Genomic DNA, 22,910 nt, shown 5'->3' on the forward strand with positions numbered 1-22,910 from the left:
AAATCTGAAAGGTTTAAATAATAACATTTTTTGTCAATTTATAACATTAAAATTTAAAGTATTCTAGTGCGTTTTAAAATCATCTTTAAAGCTATATATATATATATATATATATACTAATGTTCAAGTTAATCTTTGAACTTTTCATCTGCCAAGAAATTGCGATTTCTCAATTTTTTGAAGGGTACTTTCACATGTTAATTTATTAGTTTCCCCTTCACAATTAAGAGTGCATCTATTGTTTACATTTGAAAGAAATTACAGATAATAGCTTTAACGGGAAAGTACTGTCTGTACAAATTTAAACGGAAACTCCTTCATCCTGTTTGAGCTACAGAGTACAAGTACACTTTTTTCACAGTACAGCTGCAAAATTTGTTTATGGTGTTTGAGATGTGATCCTGGGCCTCCACCCTGCAGCCATGGGAGGAGCATACCACTGCAGTTGCTCCAGAGGAAATCAACATAATGTGCTCTAATTGAAGGCATTTCCTCATCAGTTAAAACACAATTGGGAAAAACAGGAGGGCATGAGTTAAAAATAAGCCACATGACTAAAATCCTTTTCTTAAAAAAATGGAGCTCAGTCTGTGAAACAGGCAGCACAAGAGTTGCTCACATTAAGCGTTTCTTCAAAGGACTCTCGGCTTTTGAACATAAATAGATAATGTCAGCAGGCTGCAGCCCTTTCCTCTAGCTCAAGTTTCTCCTCCTAAGAAGAGTGCGACGAGGGAAAGGTGGGAGGAGGATTTTTTTTTTCACCTGTCTCCGCCAGCCTCAGCTCTGCGTCTAAGTAATCAAACACCTCCACTGTGAGCTGGAACCTGCAGGAGAGAAGTTGATACCTTCGTTAGACAAAAAACAGGCCGCACTCAGAAACAATACTGATGTGACCCTGTGGAGTGAAACGAGCCGCAGGGCCAGTCTTTTCTTATTTTTTAAACTTGCTTAAAATGTAGCAGCTGTGCTTATGACTGATCATGAGACAGAACATTTCTGCTGTATTTGCGAACTTACACATTATTAATGTCGGTTCCTGCAGTTCGCTCTAGAACTTCATCTGAGGCCTCCAAGCTCGGTGGGATTTCTGAATGCTGTGAAGGTATAGTTTTGAAGGTTTAGTGTCTATTTCTTTTCACAAAATGAATTCCTAACATTTTGCTGAATCGCCCAGTATGTGCCTCTCAGTAACATATTGTGTGGTGTGACTTACCTTCACATGAAACTCCATTTTTGTGCAGAGCAGCTTGGTATACAGAGCCACCAGCTGTCCATATCTGTCATGGAGGTTACTCTTGAACCACAGCAGCAGACAATTAAGAATTAAGCACAATTACCAAAAATAAGAACCCAAATAGTTATGGTTGAAGCTTTTTTGTGTATTTCTAGTGGGGCATTACTTGGGGCTTCACTGGAAATCACGTTAACCTCTAATTAATTTCTCTACTGCTTTACTTTTTATTTCAAGTTATTTTTAGAAGATGTAATAAAAAAAAGATGCAAAGACTCACCCATAGTTTGCCAATTTCAACGAGTGAACTGTGATGTCTCATGCAGTCTTGTAGAACCTGTGAAGGTGACAATGAACAACTCAAGTTGTTGAATTTAAATAAATGTGAGGGTTTTGCCCTTAGGACACAGCTTTAACTGTTTTCAATTTTAGTACCAGATAAAAAAGAACAAGGAAGAAAAAAGTCATTATTAAAAAAATTACAAGATATCACACCATCAAATTGTTTATGTTTGATTATTTTTGCTAGCTTCATGTTTTACTCATGATGCTACAACAGTCTGGTCTTTTATCGTCATACTCTATTAAGATCTCCCTGCTGTCTTTGATAGTAATAACAGTCAGTAAGAGAAGAGTACTTGGTGCCGTACATTGCGGTGTCCGTCCCGCAGGACTTTGTGCAGCACGTGGCAGAACTTCCAGCTGAGGATGGAGCTGCTGGCCAGCGGGAAGCCCAGAGCGTACGACCAGAAGGTGTAGGCTCCCTTCTCCCTGTGAGTCCCCAGGATGATTCCTGATGTCGTGTTGTTAAGGAAGCACCGACTATCACAGGACTTCTGGTGATTCCACATTCAACACGTGCCACTCCCCAAACAATGTCACAATGAAATGAAAACTGAAAACAGACATATTTTTAATAGTAAGGTTTTCATGATATGCAACTATTTAGATAACATGCTAGGAAATCTTTTGCCTTTGTTGTTCTATATCTCATTATTAATCCTCCTTTAATGCATTATTATTTAAGGGAAAATGTGCCGTCATGTGGATGTCGAGCCAGTATTGATGGTAAATGTTGTCAAGTGAAGCAATAAATTCCTCACTTTGTGCTATACTGACCAAGAAAGCAGCATTCTCTTGCTTCCAGAGTTATGCTGACAGTGCCCACATGTACCAGGATGCATTGCGTTCGAGTTACTGATGCTCTGATGTAATGTAGCCATTACTTTGTTGGCCAAAACATAGCTTTAGGTGACAAAAATACCATCTTAATGGCCAGCTGCCCTCTTGCCCCTGCTGGTCTTGGTTGTATTTTCAAGTTTTTCTTTGGGATGTTGAAAGTCTCCAACACACGTCCGTCCAAGTGAGGAGTAAAACTCTCAAACATGGTAACGAAAGATGGGCTCTCCGAGCATCAGCTACAGCATCCACCATAAACTACCCACGCTGAAATTCACTGCAGCCAAATGATTCAGTTTCTTTGGACATCAGAAACAACTTGAGCAAAAGCACCACCAGTCGCTGTTTGCTCTTGACAGCTCAGGTTTTGGAGGGTCCCTGTTGGCCATATTTTCTTATGCAGCTGCAGCATTGGCCTCTCTCTGCCGCATTTTTTTGGCCATATACTCTGATTCAAAGGCAAAACTGTAGAAAGTAAAATGTATCCATGTCTATGACATCCTCTGCACTCAAATATTGAGAAGCTATTCCCACTGTTGGACACAGAGCTAGTTTGCAATAAAAGCAAAAAAAAGGAAATTTTGTTTTTAGCAGCATCTAGATGAAGCCCCCTGACTACCTGACAACCTGTACTTCTTCCTGCCTCCAACAAAGGATGGACCCAAATATTTGAATACAAGAATATTTGTTAATTGGGTAGGTATTCTTCTTTTTTGCAGATTACGAATTTCGCTTCAATGTTAGTGAGAGAGAAAAAAATACATCTTAAACCATAGATGTGTTGGAGTTTGTGTGCTCTCCCTCTGTTTCACAGGGCTTTGCCAGATTATCATGAGTAGTTTGTAGGACTATGATAATTTGTCCATGATAATGAAAACTGTCACAAGCTGTGTAATGCCACATAAAGTGCATAGAAAGGTCATTGAACCCGACATCTTGGGAGTTTGGAAAGCCTTTGACGTATTTGCTGTTGATTACTGCTGATGCTCCAGAGCCCAGAAAATGTTATTCGGGACCGCCCTCCCTCCAACTACGTCACTATCACGTCAAATAACGGTACTGGAAGCAGGATGAACAGCCTGTTTTGCAGCTGCTAAACTCTGCTTTCTCAGGGGATTTAGCACTGAGAAATGTATCTTTACACAGATTGAACATCCACACAAAAGGTAAGCAAATTTTCCCTTTAATGGTAACCCCTCTGTGAACCATTGCAAATTGAGCATTTCCCTCCATCTGACCTACACACCTATTCAATTTCTTTTTTTTTTAAATCTCTCATTGGTTTACACTTCTGAATTATGTCTCCTGTTTTTATATCCCACCCAATATTCTGTTGAAACAGGAAATCAGCATCAAATTTCAAAATAAACATTCTCTCAAAATACTGTTTCACGATGACTAAACAATACATGTTAACTGTGCTGAAATTCTTCAACAGTGACAAAATATCACCTCTTTCTGTCTGGAAAAATAGACACTCACAGGAAATGAGTGTCTTTACATATCAATTACTCAACAACTTGTGGTGTGAAGGCAGAACCTCACACTACTGATCTAAAAAGAAGAGAAAAACACTACTGATGTGAGTTTGAAAATGTGATTTTCTTTCTTTTTTTTTTTTTTTAAAGGATACGTCGTGCATGTTTCTCCTTCACAGGCGTCTCAGTGGAGTTGATGGCCTTGCTGATGCTGCTCAGCTGGAAGAAAGAAGAGGGAGTAGAGGAGTTAACTTTACATCTTGTACGGCTCGCCTCTCCACCCACATGACCCACATCAGTCATCAGGCTTACAGACGTAACAACAAATACACAAGCCATGAGAAGTTAAATAAAGACCAGGAGTCAAACAAATGATTACAGGCCGTGCTGCAATGACAGGAATGAATCAGAGAAACAATGACTCTGCACTATGTACACAGAGTGTTGAACAGGCGGACTTCCTGCTCTCCCTTTATGCTTAGCCCAATTTTAACCAACAGAAACATATGGTAATTTAGATTGAATTAGCAGCTTGATTTTTTTTTGCAAATTTTAATGGCTGTGATACCAAGGTTAGTCTGATTCAAAGTAAAAGTGACCAGAGAAAATAAGTCATGTGCATTTTGTTTCTATGTTGGTGCTATATAACTAACATTTTGATTAAAATATGTCTCAAACCCTTTTTTATACCTGGTGCTGCTCTTCCACCATTCATGCCAACAAAATTAATGTGTGTGGCTTTAAGCTTTATATCTTGTCATCTATGGGAGCTCAGGTCAAAGCAAACTAATCCTGCATCTGAAAGATAAAATCTCATAACTTTTCCTCCTGATAATGAGAGAGACTGCGTGTCACCAGAACCACGCTGTAACCTGTCCAACAGGTAAAACAAGTGTCACTGAAAGCAGCAGGAAGGGAGAGACAGAGAGAAACACACTATAGTCTGGAACTTCACTCTGTTGGACGTGTGTCCCCAAGGACATTCACTTATTTCAATGGACCTCAGACAGACCATAGCCCAAAAGTAATATGATAACTGCCTGGTCTGGTCGTGTTACACAAAAGTGCTCTTGTCATGGCCATTCCTCTACTTTGCCAATAAAATTATAGTATAGATACTGGGGAAGAAATCCTTTTGCCACTGTTATGTTATTAACCATGCACTGTAACCTTTTTGAAGGTCTTTATTGGTCTGTATTAAATTATGACATTATTAATGTGTGATTGCCGTTGGGGGTGGGGGGTATAGTTGTGTATTTAGTCTCCATGTAAAATAACATTTGCTGATAAGAAAAAAAAGTATTTAAATTTCTGTTAATTTCTGTCCGCATGGTCCCTGTCAAATATAAAATACCTATACAGTACATTACACATTTATGCATGTACTTTATAAAATGTCTTTTTCTTTTAAATCTTACTCTTTATTAATTTTTGTATTGTTTGAATTATCATGATTCTCTAATTTTGATTTGTTTAATCAATAATTATTTTTATTTTTAAATATATTTATATTTTATTAAATATATTCATGTATTTATTCATATATTTCTATCTTTTGTTAATTGTAATTTCTATTATTTTCTTTGATTCTTGTTAAAAAAAAAAAGCCTGGATAGTAAAGGCTCTTTTGTTGTGCTGACTTTATTATTTGTACTCTGTACTTAAATAAAGAGAATTACAAAAAAAAATAATGATTAAAACAAAATATTCCATAAATGAATGTGACAGTGTTCAAACACCTTATTACACATCAAATATTGAAGACTTTTTCTGACTTTCCAGGCCAAATCCCCCCCAAAATTCAATGACCCAACAGGACATAGTTTGAGACACACATTAAGATTAATTATTGTTAAAACACTGAGAGTTTTTATAATGAGAACTAGCAGGCTTTACAGAAGCTCAATTAAAAAGAGAGAGAGGCTTGAATGTGTGAACACTTCTCATTGTGCTGTGTTTCAGTGATGGCAGACTGTGTGGTCTTTTTCCTTCTTCAACAAAGCACAGCAAACATATTGTGTAAGTGGAGCGACAGAGACGGAGAATTCCTGTTCTTCCACAAATTATATAAATTCAAGCACTTTTAATGACCTATTTGTGTCTATTTTAAAAACTTTCAAAGCCTTGATTTCTTTCCCTCGGGGTCCACAAACTTTTAGGATTTAAAGGACGCCTGGGATGTGATGTCTGTAAATTCCTCTCTAAACTTCATTGTAATGTGTCTTTGTCTTTCATGCAAAGGCGTATATTTCATTTAAGATGAATGGACATTAGACAAACTATTAGAGCGAAAGAAAGGAGAGAGAAGGGAAGACACGCAGCAGAGGGCCGGGGCTGAACTTGAACCTGCGGCTGCTGCAGCAAGGACATAGCCTTTGTACATGGGGTGCCCGCACTACCAGGTGAGCTACTGGGCGCCCCAAAGCGTAGGTTTCATTTAAACACTGGGGTGGACACACATGAAATGGGGGTTTTGGGGGGTCCTCCACAAGAAAATTTTGAGCCTTAAACACTTAATTTCCTGCATTCTGGTGATTTTTTTGTGCCTCACTTTGTGCCTTTTTTGCATCAATTTATGGTGTTCATGTGTTGTTGTCAAAATAAAAGTCCTATGCTACTTTTATTTTTTTACTGAGGGGGATAAATGCAAACATTTTAAATATTGAGGGGGATGTGTCCCCTGCATCCCCTCTAAAATTTACATTTAGCTTTCATGAATTATTTCCAAGGCCAACTGATTTCCAGGTGCGAAGATTTTTGTAATTATAAGCAAAGATAAAAAGATTTTTTGTAATTATAAGCAAAGTAAAACATTCATTCACATCAATGCATTTAATAACCAAATGTCCAATATATCCTTAAATCAGGGAAACTAATATCGTGAGCTGCGTTTGGTGCTGAGATTTGCAAAGAGATAACATGCACAAGATCTTGTCAAAATCAAAGTCCTACAATATGCAAGGACTTCCAAGGTTTAAACTTAATTTCCATGAAGATTTTAAAAAATAGTAAATGATCAAATATATTTTATTAAGTCTTTTTGATTGAGGCCATAGGCAAATGATTACACTAAAGGTTGTTATTATTTTTGTCCTCCTTCCTCACTTTCAAATTACATTTTAATTATCGAATAAAATTAATTTCCATTTGAGCACAACTGCACAGCCGAGAAATGCAACACAACTATCCCTTATACGATCGAACGTGCTTGACCATGATGTTGCCTTTTGTGATCCTTCAAAAGAGATTTGGATCATTGACTCACTAACACATTACGATTACATAATGATTAAAGCAGCTGCAGCGAGACAGCACAATCACTCAGGACTATTATGACACCACCCTCGGCTAAATCAGGATTGGCATGCCCCGCCTTAAGTCACAACTCAGTGCTGTGTTTTGTTTGAGGGCAGTGTGCTGAGCAAAAAAAAAGAAAGAAGCACTTAGCCAGAGAATAACTCGCTCTACAGTCCCATGTCCCACTGAGGTGTTGCAATCAACCAGACCTGCCAGTCTTTGTTAAAACACGGAGGAAAAACACAGCTGTGTGCTGTTCACAGTTTGGAAAAACACCAAGGCTATCAAGCAATTCATTCTTTTTAAATCACGATTATTCACATTTTTTAATCACATGTTTTCAATTCCATTATTTTGTATTTCAAAACAGTTATGAAATACATATTGGCAAGGTGAAGCAGCTCTTACCAGATTGTCCTGATTAGGAATCAAATGATAGAAAAAAGCTTCATGGGACTAGCATAAAGGGGGCATGTATGTACAGGTGAGAATAGATTTTCATTTAGATATCTTGAGGTCTGTGAAAAGGCCATGCTATTTTTTTAATCACCAAAACGAACCTAAATTTGGAGCGTTTTTCAGCTCTGTTCCTGAGAAGCTAGTATGATATGGTTGGTACCACTGGATTCCTTAAGACTTCTAGTTTCACATGATACCAGTATTATCAAACTCAGTCTGTCCAGTAAAAGACAGGAATGCTGGCCAGCAAAAAACTGGAATTTTAAAAAATAACGCATTATTTATGGACTATAATCGCATCACAATTAATGAAAAAATGCTGACAGTCCTAGTAAAAATATATTCACCTGGATTCCTCAGTACTTTTAGTTTCATATGATACCAGTATCACTACTCTAACTTTAAAACTCAGCCCGGTACAGCTGCTTATAGACAAGAATGTCAACTGATTAACGCTATATAACACAATATGAACAGGCCTTAACCGTACCCCTAAAAAATATACATTATTTTAATAATCTTCCTTAAGTGCTTAGCTGTGATTATTTTAATATTCAGGCCACCTAGATAGGAAAGAGGTAGAAATGTGATTAAGAAAAATGCATATCTAGATGTTTGCGAAGTGCCTTTGTGTCCCTTTAACACATCTGTTGAGGCCCACAGTGTTTATATGATGCTAGCAGACCAGCCTCACCACCACAGTGTTGCATAAGAGACTAATCCAACATACAGTTCAAGCATTAAATCAGCAACATCTTCAATCTCTGCCTCTCTTCCCAAATTATCTTCCTGCATAAAAACCCCTCTGGGTGTGAAACTATAATATCTACAAGTTGGACATACCATTAAATGACAGCAATAAGACTCAGCTTCGTGGTCTGACCCTCAAACACAGGCTCCATATCCTCCATATCACATTTTTGTTTGAGACCCGATCACATATCACAGCAGAGGCCCCTAATCCCACAAAACCCTATAAAAGCCTCTTTAATACATTACAAAACCTGAGAGTCGCCTCCACACTCCAAACCACACACACAACCACCAAAACATACATGGCCACACAACAAGGCACAGAGGGGCTTCTGTGGCGTTCAGAGTGAGTTTACTGGTTAATAGGAGACCCCCCTCCCTCCTCCTCCTCCTCCTCCTCCTCCTGCCTGCTTCTGACGCAAATGAACTGCCAGTCCCTCGTTTACACAGCGCAAGTGTAGTGGGCTAGCATGGAGGCCTGTGTGACAATGAGGGGTTTGTTGGGGGAGGAAGGCCGACAGCTGGGGGAGAAGATTGGGTTGGATGGGGGCCGCGCTCTGGCACACAGAGCCTGGCACTGAGGCCTCAACAGATGGCCGCTGAGCAGGGAGGCTGCAGGGAGACTCTCACAGTACATGCAGAATGGCTGTCAGTCAGAGAGCGGCGAGGGAGCGGCGAGAGGGACGGAAAAGAGAAGGACACCCAGTGCAGGACGAGAGTTAGCCATCACTGTCCAAACATGATCACCAGCTAACAGGGCTGCACAGTTTGTTGTCTTTGCATCGCCAACTTTTGCAATACACACATTGCGACAGACTGATACTCAGGGATTTTTTGAGTTATGACAACTTTTCACACGATTTTTATGTTGCAGACGAATTTCCAATGTCTGAATAAAATCATGCTGGAGTTGGTGCGCACTCCTGTAATCACGATCATTTGGTGTAAGATGGTCGTAAAACTAAGTCTACTCTGAGCTGTCTAAATCAAACAAGTTTAACCCTTTGAAGCCTGGATTGACAAAAGTTTCTTGTTCCCTTTCACAAGCCTTTGACATCTCAGCAAATTTGTCTGATTTCTTTTGAATACATGGCTAAAAAGGCAGTTTTCTCCCACTAAAATACTGCAGATAACCAACTGAGGCTGGTGGCGAGCTGAAGCGACAATCCAAAATGTAAAGTTTGTACAAAAATACAGTTTGTCTTCGCGGATTCACGGATAATGATGCCGAGTTAACAAGAATGATGTCAACATATGACGCCTTTTATCTCGTCTTTCTAGTTTTGTGTTTTTTTGAACACATAAGGAATTGATAATATGTTATAATTCTCTAAGGGTGTTTTAGCATAATATTTATCTCCAGGTTTAGGATGGGAAATAATCAGAAAAATAAACAGAATATAGCTGTAGTCTTGCAAATAGTGGCTTTGCAAGTCCTTGCAAAATCTTACAGTGTGTAAGTAAAAACTTGAGAGTGCCAGACTAAAGTCTTTTTAAAGTCTTCCAGTATTAGTTTGCCTTATGTGTTGGTTGTTTTTGTTCAATAAAAGAATGTTGGAAATAATTTCCTATCCTTTTTTTAAATTTAACAAGCAATTGGTTGTATTTTATCACTAAAAGCTGCAGAAAACTGCATATTCTTTAATATCTGTTCATGTGTTGCGACAAATATCATTATTGGGATATTTAAGAACGTTATCACATATTTTCTTCATATCATGCGGCCCTGCCAGCTCGTGTGCTGTAATGCAGCTTTTTGGGAAGCAATAGCCGATTTCAGTGTCACTCGTTGGAGCACTCCAGTGTACATACCCTTTCATGCCCTTGCTCTAGGCTGTAGGAGAAGTAATGGGCACTGGTTGCATAGGGACCGAACTACACCAAAAAAACCCAAACAAATGAAACGAAGAAGAAAAGAAGAAAGAACGAAAAGAAAACGATGATCGTTCACAATTTCTTAGAGATCGAGGCAACTTCAAATGTAATTTTATCCGATAAATCAACTTACAGTTCTAATTAATGTCAGCCTCTTTGATTACCTGCATATTTAACAGCTTATTATTTAACTGTAATCTTTCACTATAACTAAAAAAAGGCTCTGCTACCACACAACACAAAAACTCTATCAAGCCTCACATCAACCTACACGCAAGTCACACAAATGAACACAAACACAGATACCACTCCCTCAATGCCACGGTCAAAAGGTAAGTCAGACGAAATCCAAACTTTTTACTAACAGAGCATTTCCGTCCAAGCGCTCCGGACATGCTGACACTGCCGACTTCCCAACACGTTAGTGCTGCATCTGGTTGAAGCGTCAGTAAATCCTCTGACCAGCAGAGAGGAGAAGTGAGAGGGAGGGAAAGCCTGGACTAATCCCTGAGGCCTGCCATAAGGTCTATTGCCAGCTAGCATTTCTGTAGCGTCTCTGCGCTCCCGCCACAGTCCACAGCCACCACGCTGCATTAACACCTCCAACCTTGAGGCGTCTCTGCCTTACCTTGTCATCTCCTTTGCCTTTCAGCAGTGTGTCCATGTGCCTGGACATGGTGGTGTGGCAGAGTGTGTGGAGTTAATGAGGTCGAGGCATCAACGCTACACCTGAGCTGCTTTTCACTGGACATAATGCCCCGAGGCAAGAGCACTTATTGCAGGTCCTTATCAGCTTAATTCAACAGACTGCTGCTGGTCTGGCTGACAAGGTCACAAACAGACTTTAGCACAGCTCACACCTCTTAGCTGCATGTGGCGCTAACAAGAACGCTAACAATTCACCTGAGCAGTGTGTTAAGTCAGTGAAAGTGGTGACAGTCTCACAGATGAACCAGTTACAGTAAGCATTTAGATTTACAAAAAAAGTTCAATGTGCTTTTCGATCACTTTCACAACTTTTTCAGTTTAATAATCTTCCTCAGTTGAAATGGTTTTAAAAGATTATTCATACTTCGTATTGCTCATCTCTTCTCTCCATGCTGCTTCTTTCTCCCTTTTCTAATTAAACCAGCACAGCTTCTCCCACATCAACAAAGGCAATAATACGAACACACAAGCCCACACTGGATATTTTGCTCTCTGTCTGTCGTCAAACAGATGTATAAAAAGCACTCTTCCAGCCCACAAACAACACATGGTGTTCGTCTGATGTTCTGCAAAGTTGTAATCCCTCAGATTTACCGTCTGCTTTACTCTTAACGCAAAAATATGCCAATGGAATTTATCATGTGGAATAAAAAACATTGAGTTCATCAGATTAAATGGACACCTGGATATTTGGCTAAAAAATACATATCATTCAAAACAGTGATAAAAAATGTCATAAAACAGTGTGCTAAAAAAACAGTCAAAAAATACATGTCATTTAAAAAAGCTATCACAAATGTCATAATATAGTATCTGATAGAAACATCATATATTATACCAAAAAAGTCTAGAAGTCATGCCAATATATTTTTTAATGTCATAGTATACAATGCAAAAAACAGTTTAAAAAATACCTTTAATTAAAAAGGTGATTAAAAAAATGTAGTATTCTAGTATGCCAAAAAAAAAAAGAAAAAAAAGGGTTTCCATGTACTACAAACACTGATGCCACATAAGATACATATTAAGTTATAAAATACAATGTTACTGATGAGACAATACATTGATCTGGATCGATATATTGATTCAGTGATAAATGATCCAATATTATCAGTGTAAAGTGAAAATATCTATACATGGTCATATTTAAGATTTGCCTATTTTCGACTGAGCCCGCCTCCTTCCGAAACATTCAAACTTTGCCAGAAGCTCAGCAGCAGGCAGATGACGGCAAGAAGCCAAGAAAAAAAACGATAAGGATATTTACCAATATCTTCTCACATCAGTGGCAGGCCATTGAATTAAATCAAATCGAAATTGTATCGTGGCAGACTTTGCAATAACAGCAAATATCGCATCATGTCCAAAGAATTAATATATCATATCCTGATAAAACTTGTAATTTACGCTGCTATGACTGACTTAATGGTACAAAAATTCTGTGCAACGATTCAACTGCGCAATATCCTTTTAATCTAATATTTAAATGTATTCTTACTAAACTATTCTTGTGTTTATATTTAACATATGATACACATACTTTTACACATTTCTAAGTCTTATTTTTAAATTGTGTTAAATATTGGTGCACACACATTGGACACATATTTTACATACCATATATATTTTATCTACCACGTTTATATCTGAGCAGCTGCAACATATCGCAATTTCCTCCTAAGGATAAAAAAAAGTATGTCTGATTTTTTTTAAAAAAAGTCCTTTTCACATTCAGAGGATCAAACTCTCACTGAGGAGAAAATATGTCAACCGAGGATGAACTTAAAAAACAGTGAATGAATTAACTTAAACATGAATGGCTGCACAGACCGAGGTCATGTGTCATTTTTTGGTTGTGCCTAAGTTAATTATTAATAGTGCATCCACTAAAATATTCAACAAAAGATAAACTGTTCTTTAGCAGCCAGACTGTTTTTGGCCAGTTGGCTGAGCTGGTTAATTAGCTTGTGATTCACATGATGTTTATGGTTATGAGCAGCACAATATGCACAGTATGCTCAGTATGATGCAGTATTAACACTACTTTAACATTGGTCTATTTGCAGTGAAAATACAAGGATATTATGGCCATCATGAGCATATGTTTTGTAAATAATGCATGAGAATTACGTGTGTGCTTTGTGCTCAAAAGACTCCACTCTAAAAATGATTTAATAATGAGCATTTAAACACCTTGACAGAAAAGGTTCGAGGTGGAATCATAGCTTGAATATCCTCTTTGTTTGTTGACAAATGTTCATCTCTCTAGAAAAAAAATCTTCATTTAACACCTCAGCCTTTTTCATTTCAGTGTGAAACAATCATAACGGCGTGCTTTTAATTCTCTCTCTCTCTGCTCCCACTCAGTAGCTGTATTTACCCTCCGGTACTCCCATCCCCCTTTCCTCTCTCATGGGCGCTCACTCAGGCAACAGGAGTGAGAGAAAGCAAACACTGCACACACACACACACACAGAGGACGCTGTGTGAGACATTTCACCTTGGTACCGAGGTCAACATAAAGAGAAGCGAACGCAGGAGAAAGGGAGTGAGAGTGAGGTGGTGCAGGAGTTTCAGTAAGAGCACCGGATGACTAAGCACTACTCAGAAACTCTGTGACGAGACAAAAATACAGAGTATAACAGAAAAATATGGGGCTCCCTCCTACACACAGCAGCCTTTTAACACAACAGGTTACATTTAAAAGGACACATTTAACCAACAGTTGCACAGTTTGCCATACTAAAGCAGCTCGGTCAGAACATGTGCAACTAGCTCACCAGTTTAGTCTCCACCAACACCAAACTGCTCGTAGTAAAATGCAAATTAGGAGGCGGAGAAAAGTCGTAGAATAATCAGGAGTCTTCCCCATACTGCCTACTTCATTTGTGTATTGGCCAGTGGATTCATTCAGCTCAGCAGTGGCACCCGACAGTCATTCATATAAACGAGCACCAGTTCAGAGCAGGTAATTTAACTGGTTTCACTCGATTGTGAACATGCGGTGAGTTTTGTTGAGCGTTTGTTGCATAGCATGGACACGGTGTCTACAGGTACCAGACAAGTACCTTTAAGGCTTTCTAAAACCTTTTAAAGATCATTTTTAAACAAATTTAAAACAGATTTTTGGAAACATTATCACTTTCTTTCTCAACCATTACAGGTAGATCTAATTCTAAGACGTATGCATGCAGTACCTTACAGAAGTAGGTTTGACTTTGGTTATTTAAGTGAGGTAGATTAATCTACATTTCGCGAACAGGTAAATGCAGGTAAAAGGTAAAGAAAAAAAGACTAAAAAAGGTTTAAAGATTTGTAACATCATATACCTTCACAAAAAAGAGCTTGACTCATTTTGACAGAAGAAATGATAAGATGGATAAATGATTTTATATAAGATATCTGGGAAAATTAAGACCACACAAATTCAAATTTAAGACTATTTAATTACTTTTTAGACCTAAATAAAATGTTAAGATTTCTAAAGACCTGCAGACACCTTGGTGGAACAAGTAAAGCAACACCGCCTAGTTTTAAAACCAAAACTGTGGCTTCTTTTCACCATTTGCTGGTCTGATTAACAAATATGGTGCAACATTAAATAAGTAAATGCAGAGCTAGAAACAAGGAGTCTGGAGATTAATGTACAATTAAATGTTTCATGTTATATAGTGTAGCCACTTTATGATAAAGAAGGGAGCCAGGTGAAAGAGAAGCAGCGGTCCAAGCCCCTCAGCTCCACCTCTCTACACGTGCTTCAAAAACAAATAAAACATTGACGGAGGAAAACACACCCAGCGGAGAAAAGGCTCAGCCCACTGTAGATCGTATTATACTCAAAGTGCTGCGAGTCTGAACTCTCAGGCAGCAGTTAAACAGTTTGTTTAGTTACTCAACCTCGTCTTACTCAATCTCCCGTTTCCAAGTCAGACTTGTGTGTGTGCTTCACTTGAAGCAGCAGCTGCAAGCTGGTTCATCTTTATAATAATAAATACATATTTTTCTTCTCACCTGCAGTTCTGTTTATCAGTCTAGATTGTTTTGGTGATAATTGTAGAGTGTTGGGGATATTGGACGGAGAAATGTCTGCCTTCTCTACAATATAATGGAACTAGATGGCACTCAGCTTGTGGTGCTCAAAGCGCCAAAAAAAACTCAAAAGTGCTGTCTTTTTCTAGAAATCATGTCATTTTATGTGGGATATATTTTCTTTCTAACAAACAATGCTATGCAACCGTATCAGAGTGCAGAGAGAAGCATGCATCTACTCAGGCTCATGCTCATAACAGCATGAGATGGAAACATAAACGGCGTCCTCCTCGGCTGAGCTGTAATGTGTGTATGGGTGGGTACACTATGTTGGTGGGTGGAGATTGAACAATCTCTATTTCTTTATTATTACTATTTCTTTTTTCTTTTCTCTTCGTCTCTGTCTCTTCTCCTCTGCATATGTATGGAAATACGCATTCACTCCCCATTTTATTTTATTTTTATTTTTGAATTATTTTAATGTATTTATGTATTTATTTTTTGTGCATATTTTTGGTGTGTTAAGTACATTGAGCTATATAAAAAAAGTCGACTCGACTAAGTTGGCTCAATAGACCCTGGCCTGCTTCTGTGCAGTGGTACAGTTGGTGGGTGTAGTTCTGTAGAAAGAAAATAGTTCCTACAAGAAACTGCTCACAATTAAGTCTGTGGATAATCTTGAGCAAATGGGTCATGATTTCTGGAAAAAGACATTGCTTTTGAGTTTTTAAAATACATAATGCCGAGTGCCATTGAGTTCAATTATTTTCAAGAGAAGACAGACATCTCTGCAAACTGATATATAGCACTACAGACAAGAGGATAAGTATAGATTTTGATTTGGGAGTGATATGCTCCTTTAACAAATTTAAGCATTTTTTCAACAATACTGTACACATTTTTAGTTTGTTACTCATGTATGAGGTTAAAGAGTTTGGTCTACTTGGCGGACGACAGCAGCGAGGTAACAGCCAGAGACCACAACGCACCTGTTGTTGCACAAAGAATGAGACAAACCTCATTCCTTCAGTGCTCAAAGGAAACTGATCCAGATTCCTCACCACAGTAATATCTCCACGTTAAAGCTAAGTGCTATATCCAACAAAGAAACAAATGTCCGTAAGGGAGGAAAGGTGGCCAAACAGGAAGGACTAGATCAGCATGATACCATTGGACCGACTTCAGTGAGGAATGAATGGTGTTTCTATACAGAGGAGCGCTGTGTGGACATGGCTGGCTTCTTATACGATTCATCTGAATTATGTTTAAACAGTCAAACCTCTCAGAATTGATAATTGAGCACATGTTTCTGAAACCTAATGTGAAATAATCAAGTTTATCCCATTTTTTTGTTTTACAATGAAGAAAAAATCTTACAGTAAGAGCCACAGTTCGGCCAAATAATGAATGATAAGTAGCCTACTGTTTCTAAGATACACACACTTAAAAACAAACACACGCGCGCGCGCGCACGCACACACTCACAAAGCATGTAGAGCGTCGTGCCATAGCTGGCTGCAGAGCTGCAGAGCTGGCCCTACTCATTATGAGCAGTTACTTAAGGTCCTCTGTTCTGGAAAATATATTTCTTAATGACAAAGAGAAAATAACAAAATAAAAACTCAATTACCTAAACAAAAACCAACATTTTTTTTTTTTTTTGTCATCAAATAGGCCTACTAGAAAGAAAAAAGCTCAGAGACGGGCAAAATGGACAGCTATGGTGGGCTATGAAAGTAATTCACAAGCAGTGCTGAAAAGTTACATTTCCCCCTTTTACATTTAATTTAGGCTTAAAATTTCGCATATTTAAGGATGGGACCACTTGAGTGACAGGCTGTCTGCTGTCACCTATGGACCTCTCTATGAGCCGAGTCCTTAATAAAGCTTTTAATTGAATTGAATACCATGGAAATAGAGCATTTTTGGCTTCATGTGCCATTGCGCAACTTTCATAGGAATAAAAGCGGTATCTAGTTCTCTTAATACATCTATGGTCCAAATATGGTCTCTTCTTGCTCCAATAAAACAAGACGGTGAAAATGCCAAACTCGATTCTTCAACACCTGGATCCACAAACCAATGGGTGACATGTCGGCAGATATTTATTTTTCTTTAATGGTAATTTACTGCCCCCTACACAACAAACACTCCCAGGATATTGTGGTAAAATTTGTAGAGTTATAAACAAGTACTGTATTTACTGTTTTCTACTTCACAATTCTGCTGCTCACATTCTCACCTTTGTTTTTACATGCTTATTTGTACATTGTGTGTGCTAATATTTACAGTAGAGAAGTTGGTTCAGTGCCATGTGAATATGTTACAATGAAGGGAGCCCCCAAATCAAATCCTGCTCTGAGCCCACAAAAGTCTCTGGGCCGTCCCTGGCTGGCTGTACTTGGACATTTTTGTCCATCAGACAAAGGCCTTGGAGACATTTGATTCACGTATCAAACACTAATTCCCCAAGTCAAAGTGCTAATTTGAAATGTGGCCTATGCGGTACACAGAGATCCCGCATACACACACACACATATAAACGGTCACCCGGTGAGAGCCACAGCAGGCCTGAATAAAGCGCAGTGTGCATTAACCCGCCGAGTCCCGGTGTGTTATATTTTTACCTGCTGCTTGTCAAAATGCTCCCTCTCCGCTCCGAGGTTGGCCTCAGTCCGCCTGGTTCTCACCCGAGACGGCACCTGTTTAATGCTGTTCATCCTCCTGTCTTCCCTAAGACGCTGTCAGCACGAGGACTAATTAAAACGAAACACACGGAAAAAGGTTGACAGGAAATATCAGCGGTTTCTTCTTCTTCTTCTATCTAGACTCCAGACTCTCTCTGTGAGCGCGAGGGACATCTCCAAACTGCAGCTTCATCGCGGGTGATGCATCGCGACTGAAGGAGGAAGAGCAAGTGACGGTGTTTGCCTGCCTGCATTACGTGGACGGATCCTCCCCCAAGGTGGAGGAAATAATCATCATCATGTCTCCTGCAGACATGCTCCCACACACGCCTTTTTAACAGCTACATTTCCCTTATAATATTCTGCTTTGGGTTTTTTTTCTTGTTTTTTTTTTTTTTGTTTTTTGTTTTTTTTTGGCGCGCTTCTTTCTATCTCCTTCAACTGTGGGCAGTGACGTCACCCCAATGAAATGAAAACACATGAGGATTATTTCGGTGTTTTTTCCCCCCGTGATTCTCCCTTAATCCCGAGATTGCATCTGCTTTTACAATAACAATCAAGTAGTGGTGACATTGACTAGAAAATGGAGCTCAGATTGAAATCAGTGAATGTGCCTTCATTTGACTGCTGTGACGAATGGAAATGTAGCCCATTACAATTTTACATTATTTTAAAGCAAGCAAGCAAAACTTTATTTATATAGCACATTTAATTACAAGTGGAAGCACAATGCGTTGTCAGCTTCAGGTTACAGGCTGATAATAAAGCCGTCAACTGACCAGAAAAGCAAATCACATCCGTTAAATAAGAATAAAAATTCATAAAATATTACAGATGAAGATTACACCAATAAGAGATACAAAGACATCATCAATAAGAACTGACAAAAAATGTTAAAATTAATTATAAGAAATACTATCATTGGACCATTAGAAGCGGATAATACAAAATTAAAATAAGCAATTGAACTAAAAATAGAATAAAAACAATAAACCTGCAAAAGTAAAGATGTACCTGAGTTAAAAACCAACAAAAGGAATAAAACAGAATTAAAAAAAAAAAAAAAACATTATTCACCACATCTAGTATAAACAATGTTTTGGCATTAAAGGGACAGCTCATGCCAAAATAAAAAAAAAAGATACTAGTTTTTCATCTAACCTGTTTATATTAATCTAGATTGTTTTGGTGTGAGTTTCAGAGTGTTGGAGACATTGGCCGCAGAGATGTTTGCCTTTTCTGCAATATTATGAAACTAGATGGCACTCAATTTATGGTGCTGGAAGCCCCAAAAATACATTTAGTTAAATCAACAGCAAAGTCTCTTTCTAGAAGTTATCACCCAGTTAAGCAAAACCTTCTTGTGAGCAGTTTTATGTAGGACCTGTTTTATTTTGTAGCAAACTATAGCAGCCAACCGTATCATCGCACAGAGTAAAGCATGTAGCCTATATATGTATTAAGAGGGCAGGATACAGCATTGGAGGTTAGACCCTGCTCATTCCTATGAAAGGTGCTCTGTGGTGCATGAAGCCAAAAAAAAAGCTTTATTTCCTCGAAATTACCTGGATAATTGGCACTGCTTCTGCATCATTGGGCTCCTTTAGAGCAGGCGCATTAGAGACTTCCAACAGTGAGCCGTTTAACTCTGCTTTACATGTAAAGGGGATAAAATGAGTCATTTCACAGAGTTTATGATATTCAAAAATATGTATCAACTGGTTTACAGATGTCTTTTTCAATATCTAAGTCTATGGAGAAAAAGTCTTTGGGCCCCATCGCGTCGCTTGACGAACTCTGGAGATATAATTTAACTGTTTGACCATTATGAAAGTTGTCTTCAAACCCCGGCACACTTCCTGGGGGCCGGGTGCTTGCGTCCGTGAGTAAGTGTATGCTTCTTTGTGCGCAATGATACAATATGCAGGTTTAGTTCAGTAGATAGTTCCTACATGAAACTGCTCACAAAAAGGTCTGTTGATTATCTTCAGTAAGCGCGTCATGATTTATGGAATGAGACATTGCTGTTGAGCTTTTCAATTTATTATTTATTTTTTTGCCACTTTGAGCACCACAAGCCGAGTGCCATCTAGTTCTATTATATTGTAGAGAAGGCAAACAACTTTACGACCGATATCTCCAACACTCTGCAACTCACACTAAAACAATTTAGATTGATAAACAGCATCACAGGTAAGAGGAAAATTAGGTATTTTTGATTTTGGGGTTAATTGTCCCTTTAAAGCAAAGACTAATACTGTAAATTAATTTATTTGGCCTGTGTGGTTGCAAATCCCCTGAGATGTATAGGCAAAAAATGCAAACAATGCTGGTCCTCTAAAACAAAATTAACAATGTTCAAAACGTCTCTAGTCTGCTTTAGCTGGCTGTAAAAATTCAGCAATGGATCAGTGATTCTAATTCATTTGGTTCTGCTCATATATATCCTTTCTGTTGTTTAATAAAGGACATCAGTAAATGATATTGGATTTACTTTTGTGTTTTTCTCATTCAGTGTGGAGCTTCTTGCTGTGCCCAACTCTCCTTGACTTGACTGAAAAAATCATATGATCTGAGGTACGGGGAATAACCTGTTTTGTTTGTCTCAATCACGACTTCCTTGCTCTTTTATTATTTCACAGATTCAGTCAAAACCTTCAGATACGACTCAAACAAGAAACATACAAAGTCAACAGTATTGCATTCAAAAAGTGGAAAATACAACATGAGGACCAACACTTCAGCTGTGACTTATGAACATTTCAGCCTCTGTCTGCATTTCAGTCCTCTTCAAGGTTGTAGGACTGGAATTTCATGTTGGTTGCGTCGGGTGGAGTGCTGACCATGATGTTTTGTTCCTAAGTATGCAGGTGAAGGAAACACAAGGGGCTGATGGGACAACAGGAGAAGGGAACAAAAGGATGTGTTTGCCCTGCAGGCTGAACTGGCTCTTTCACATATTTCCGCATGCTCTGAACATGGCACACACACTTTTAACCAGTCTCTGAACTGGCAGGTCCCGACTCAAATGCATGTATACTGAGTTTGTGACTGATAAGTCATGTGGGAATAAATCAATGAACTGTTGCATGGGTCTTTGTACGGTAATCACAAAGCTTTTCCCCACTCTTCATTTTGGGTGTTGACTATGTTAACATTTTTTAAAATTGTTGTGTACAGCACTATTAATTGCTTTTGTATGAAAGGTTTCGCCATAAAAAAACATTCATATTCATAATGCTCATACCCCAACAGAACATGGCTCAAAGGCACATTCAACTAATGTTGATGTCTTTATTAAGTATATTTGTCAGATCAGATAGCCCATGTTAAGTCTGAGTTAAGTGTCAATCGGTTTTACTGTACTGCATGTTTATTTATTACGTATAGACTCCTCTGCAGATTTAGTCAAACCTTTATGTTGACGCCATGGCTCTAACACTTAAATAAAAAAATACACTCGTCTTGTCTTTTAACTAATGTCTTAAAATTAGTACTGCCTCACAACTTTCCTTATGGCCACTTTAAGAGGAATGATCCCTCAAAATTGACTCATCCTACTTCACAGGAGGCAGTTAAAACACCTGGCAAAAGCAGCATTATCAGATATTATCCACTAGACAGCAGTAGAGGTTAACAAACTGAGTGAGCTCATATCCCATTTCAGCCTGTTGTAGCCTCTGATGATTAAATTATGTTCATGGAAGAACCAGTTAATTCTCTACGCATCAGTGGCCCATTCAACATGACTAATTGACATTTTTAATTATAAACGAAAAAATCAGTCGTCACAGCCTTTATCATACAGCAGAACACAGACTACATTGCCATCTCATTTTCATAACTTCCTCATTATTTCTAAAGCATTTTCCTGGTAAAGTATTGAATTTAAATCTCATGTAAAAACGGATCCTTCTTTTGTGATTTTTTTCTTTATCTGCAAAATCAATAGATAAATTCCCATGATTTTTTCTCGTAGAAGCACAGCAGTAATATATATTGAAAAACTGTCCACATCATACATTTAACAAAAGTCATAATGTTGTCTTACACCACCCACCAGACCATCCTTAAAACTTCCACACTTCACCCACTACCACCGCCAAAAGTGGAAGAAAGCATTTCAAACTCCACAAATGAGTATTTTTGCCAATATCTACACATGTAAAAGAGTACAAGTACATACACACACATTCAAGCAGCCAACACAAAACCACATATGCACACACCATCTATCTAGACACGAATTTAAAGTCATCCATGATGTGTTAACCTCTGCTCTGCCAAACAAAACATGAAGTGCAACATGGTATTTTACATGTTTATCCACCTCAGCAGTGTGCTTGAAGAAAGCTGATATTGACAGATGATATACACTCAGGAAGAAGATGTGCACATGCACACATGCACGTACGCACGCATGCACGCACGCACGCACACACACACACACACACACACACACACACACACACTTTTCCTGATAATCAGACTGAATTATCATTTTGTTTCACTTTATCATTGTTTCACTTTGTTGTTTCTATTTGAATTGACCACTGATGCTATTTGTTCAAATGTGGTCACAGTCCTCAGACGCCTTCACTTTGTCTTATCTGGTGTCATTATAGACTTGAATCTTATATGACTTTGTCACTTTATAGGCTCAAAACGATCTCTTTACACCTCACACAGCTGCAATGTTTTAAAATGCTGCAGCTTACTTGTACGATTCATCTATTTTATTTTTTTAAATTTCATGATTAAGTTATTTCTATGTGCTCTATATTTTGTATTTAAAAGTTATTTTTTATTGAATTGCCTTGTTGACCCGGCTATGTCTGTCCATTCTGTCTATTTTCATGTGTCATATGCATATGTCAAAATCCTTAGTATAAAGCACCTTTTGCTGTATTTCTTGTACTAAAGATGCCATATAAATAATGTGTATTATTCTTCAATAATACCCACAGCATTGAGGCAGTACACACATCTACAAAAGTAAGAACAAACACAAAAACACAGACAAACAAATGAAATGCAGACATTAATTGATATATTCAGACTTTTTATTCAGTGATTTGTGTGCATGTTGGAGTGCACTAGTATGCTGGGACCCTCAGGTTAGCCCATTGCCCCCCAGTCATGAACAGTATTTTCTTGCATCATCACAGGGAGAGTCCAAAGTGTCGACGTGAAGCTTTTGGTCAGCCACTGAGC

General features: G+C 38.3%; 1 protein-coding gene across 2 annotated transcripts in view; it reads right to left on the reverse strand.

The window, feature by feature from the left end:
* The window catches only part of hip1rb (huntingtin interacting protein 1 related b), a 33,406-nt gene extending 15,479 nt beyond the window's left edge, over window positions 1–17,927 (reverse strand). For both annotated transcript variants that reach the window (XM_042488063.1, XM_042488062.1), the window contains exons 1-7: window positions 17,637–17,927; window positions 4,044–4,107; window positions 1,882–2,024; window positions 1,512–1,568; window positions 1,214–1,294; window positions 1,018–1,094; window positions 763–824 (exon numbers count right to left, since the gene is read on the reverse strand). In XM_042488063.1, the coding sequence (XP_042343997.1) occupies window positions 763–824; window positions 1,018–1,094; window positions 1,214–1,294; window positions 1,512–1,568; window positions 1,882–2,024; window positions 4,044–4,107; window positions 17,637–17,729 (577 nt within the window). In that variant the 5' untranslated portion in view covers window positions 17,730–17,927. The remainder of the gene's footprint in view (window positions 1–762; window positions 825–1,017; window positions 1,095–1,213; window positions 1,295–1,511; window positions 1,569–1,881; window positions 2,025–4,043; window positions 4,108–17,636) is intronic.
* Between the last annotated feature and the right edge of the window lie 4,983 nt (window positions 17,928–22,910).

This window comes from Plectropomus leopardus, chromosome 6 (assembly GCF_008729295.1).
Source record: "Plectropomus leopardus isolate mb chromosome 6, YSFRI_Pleo_2.0, whole genome shotgun sequence".
NCBI classification, from domain to species: Eukaryota; Metazoa; Chordata; class Actinopteri; order Perciformes; family Serranidae; genus Plectropomus; species Plectropomus leopardus.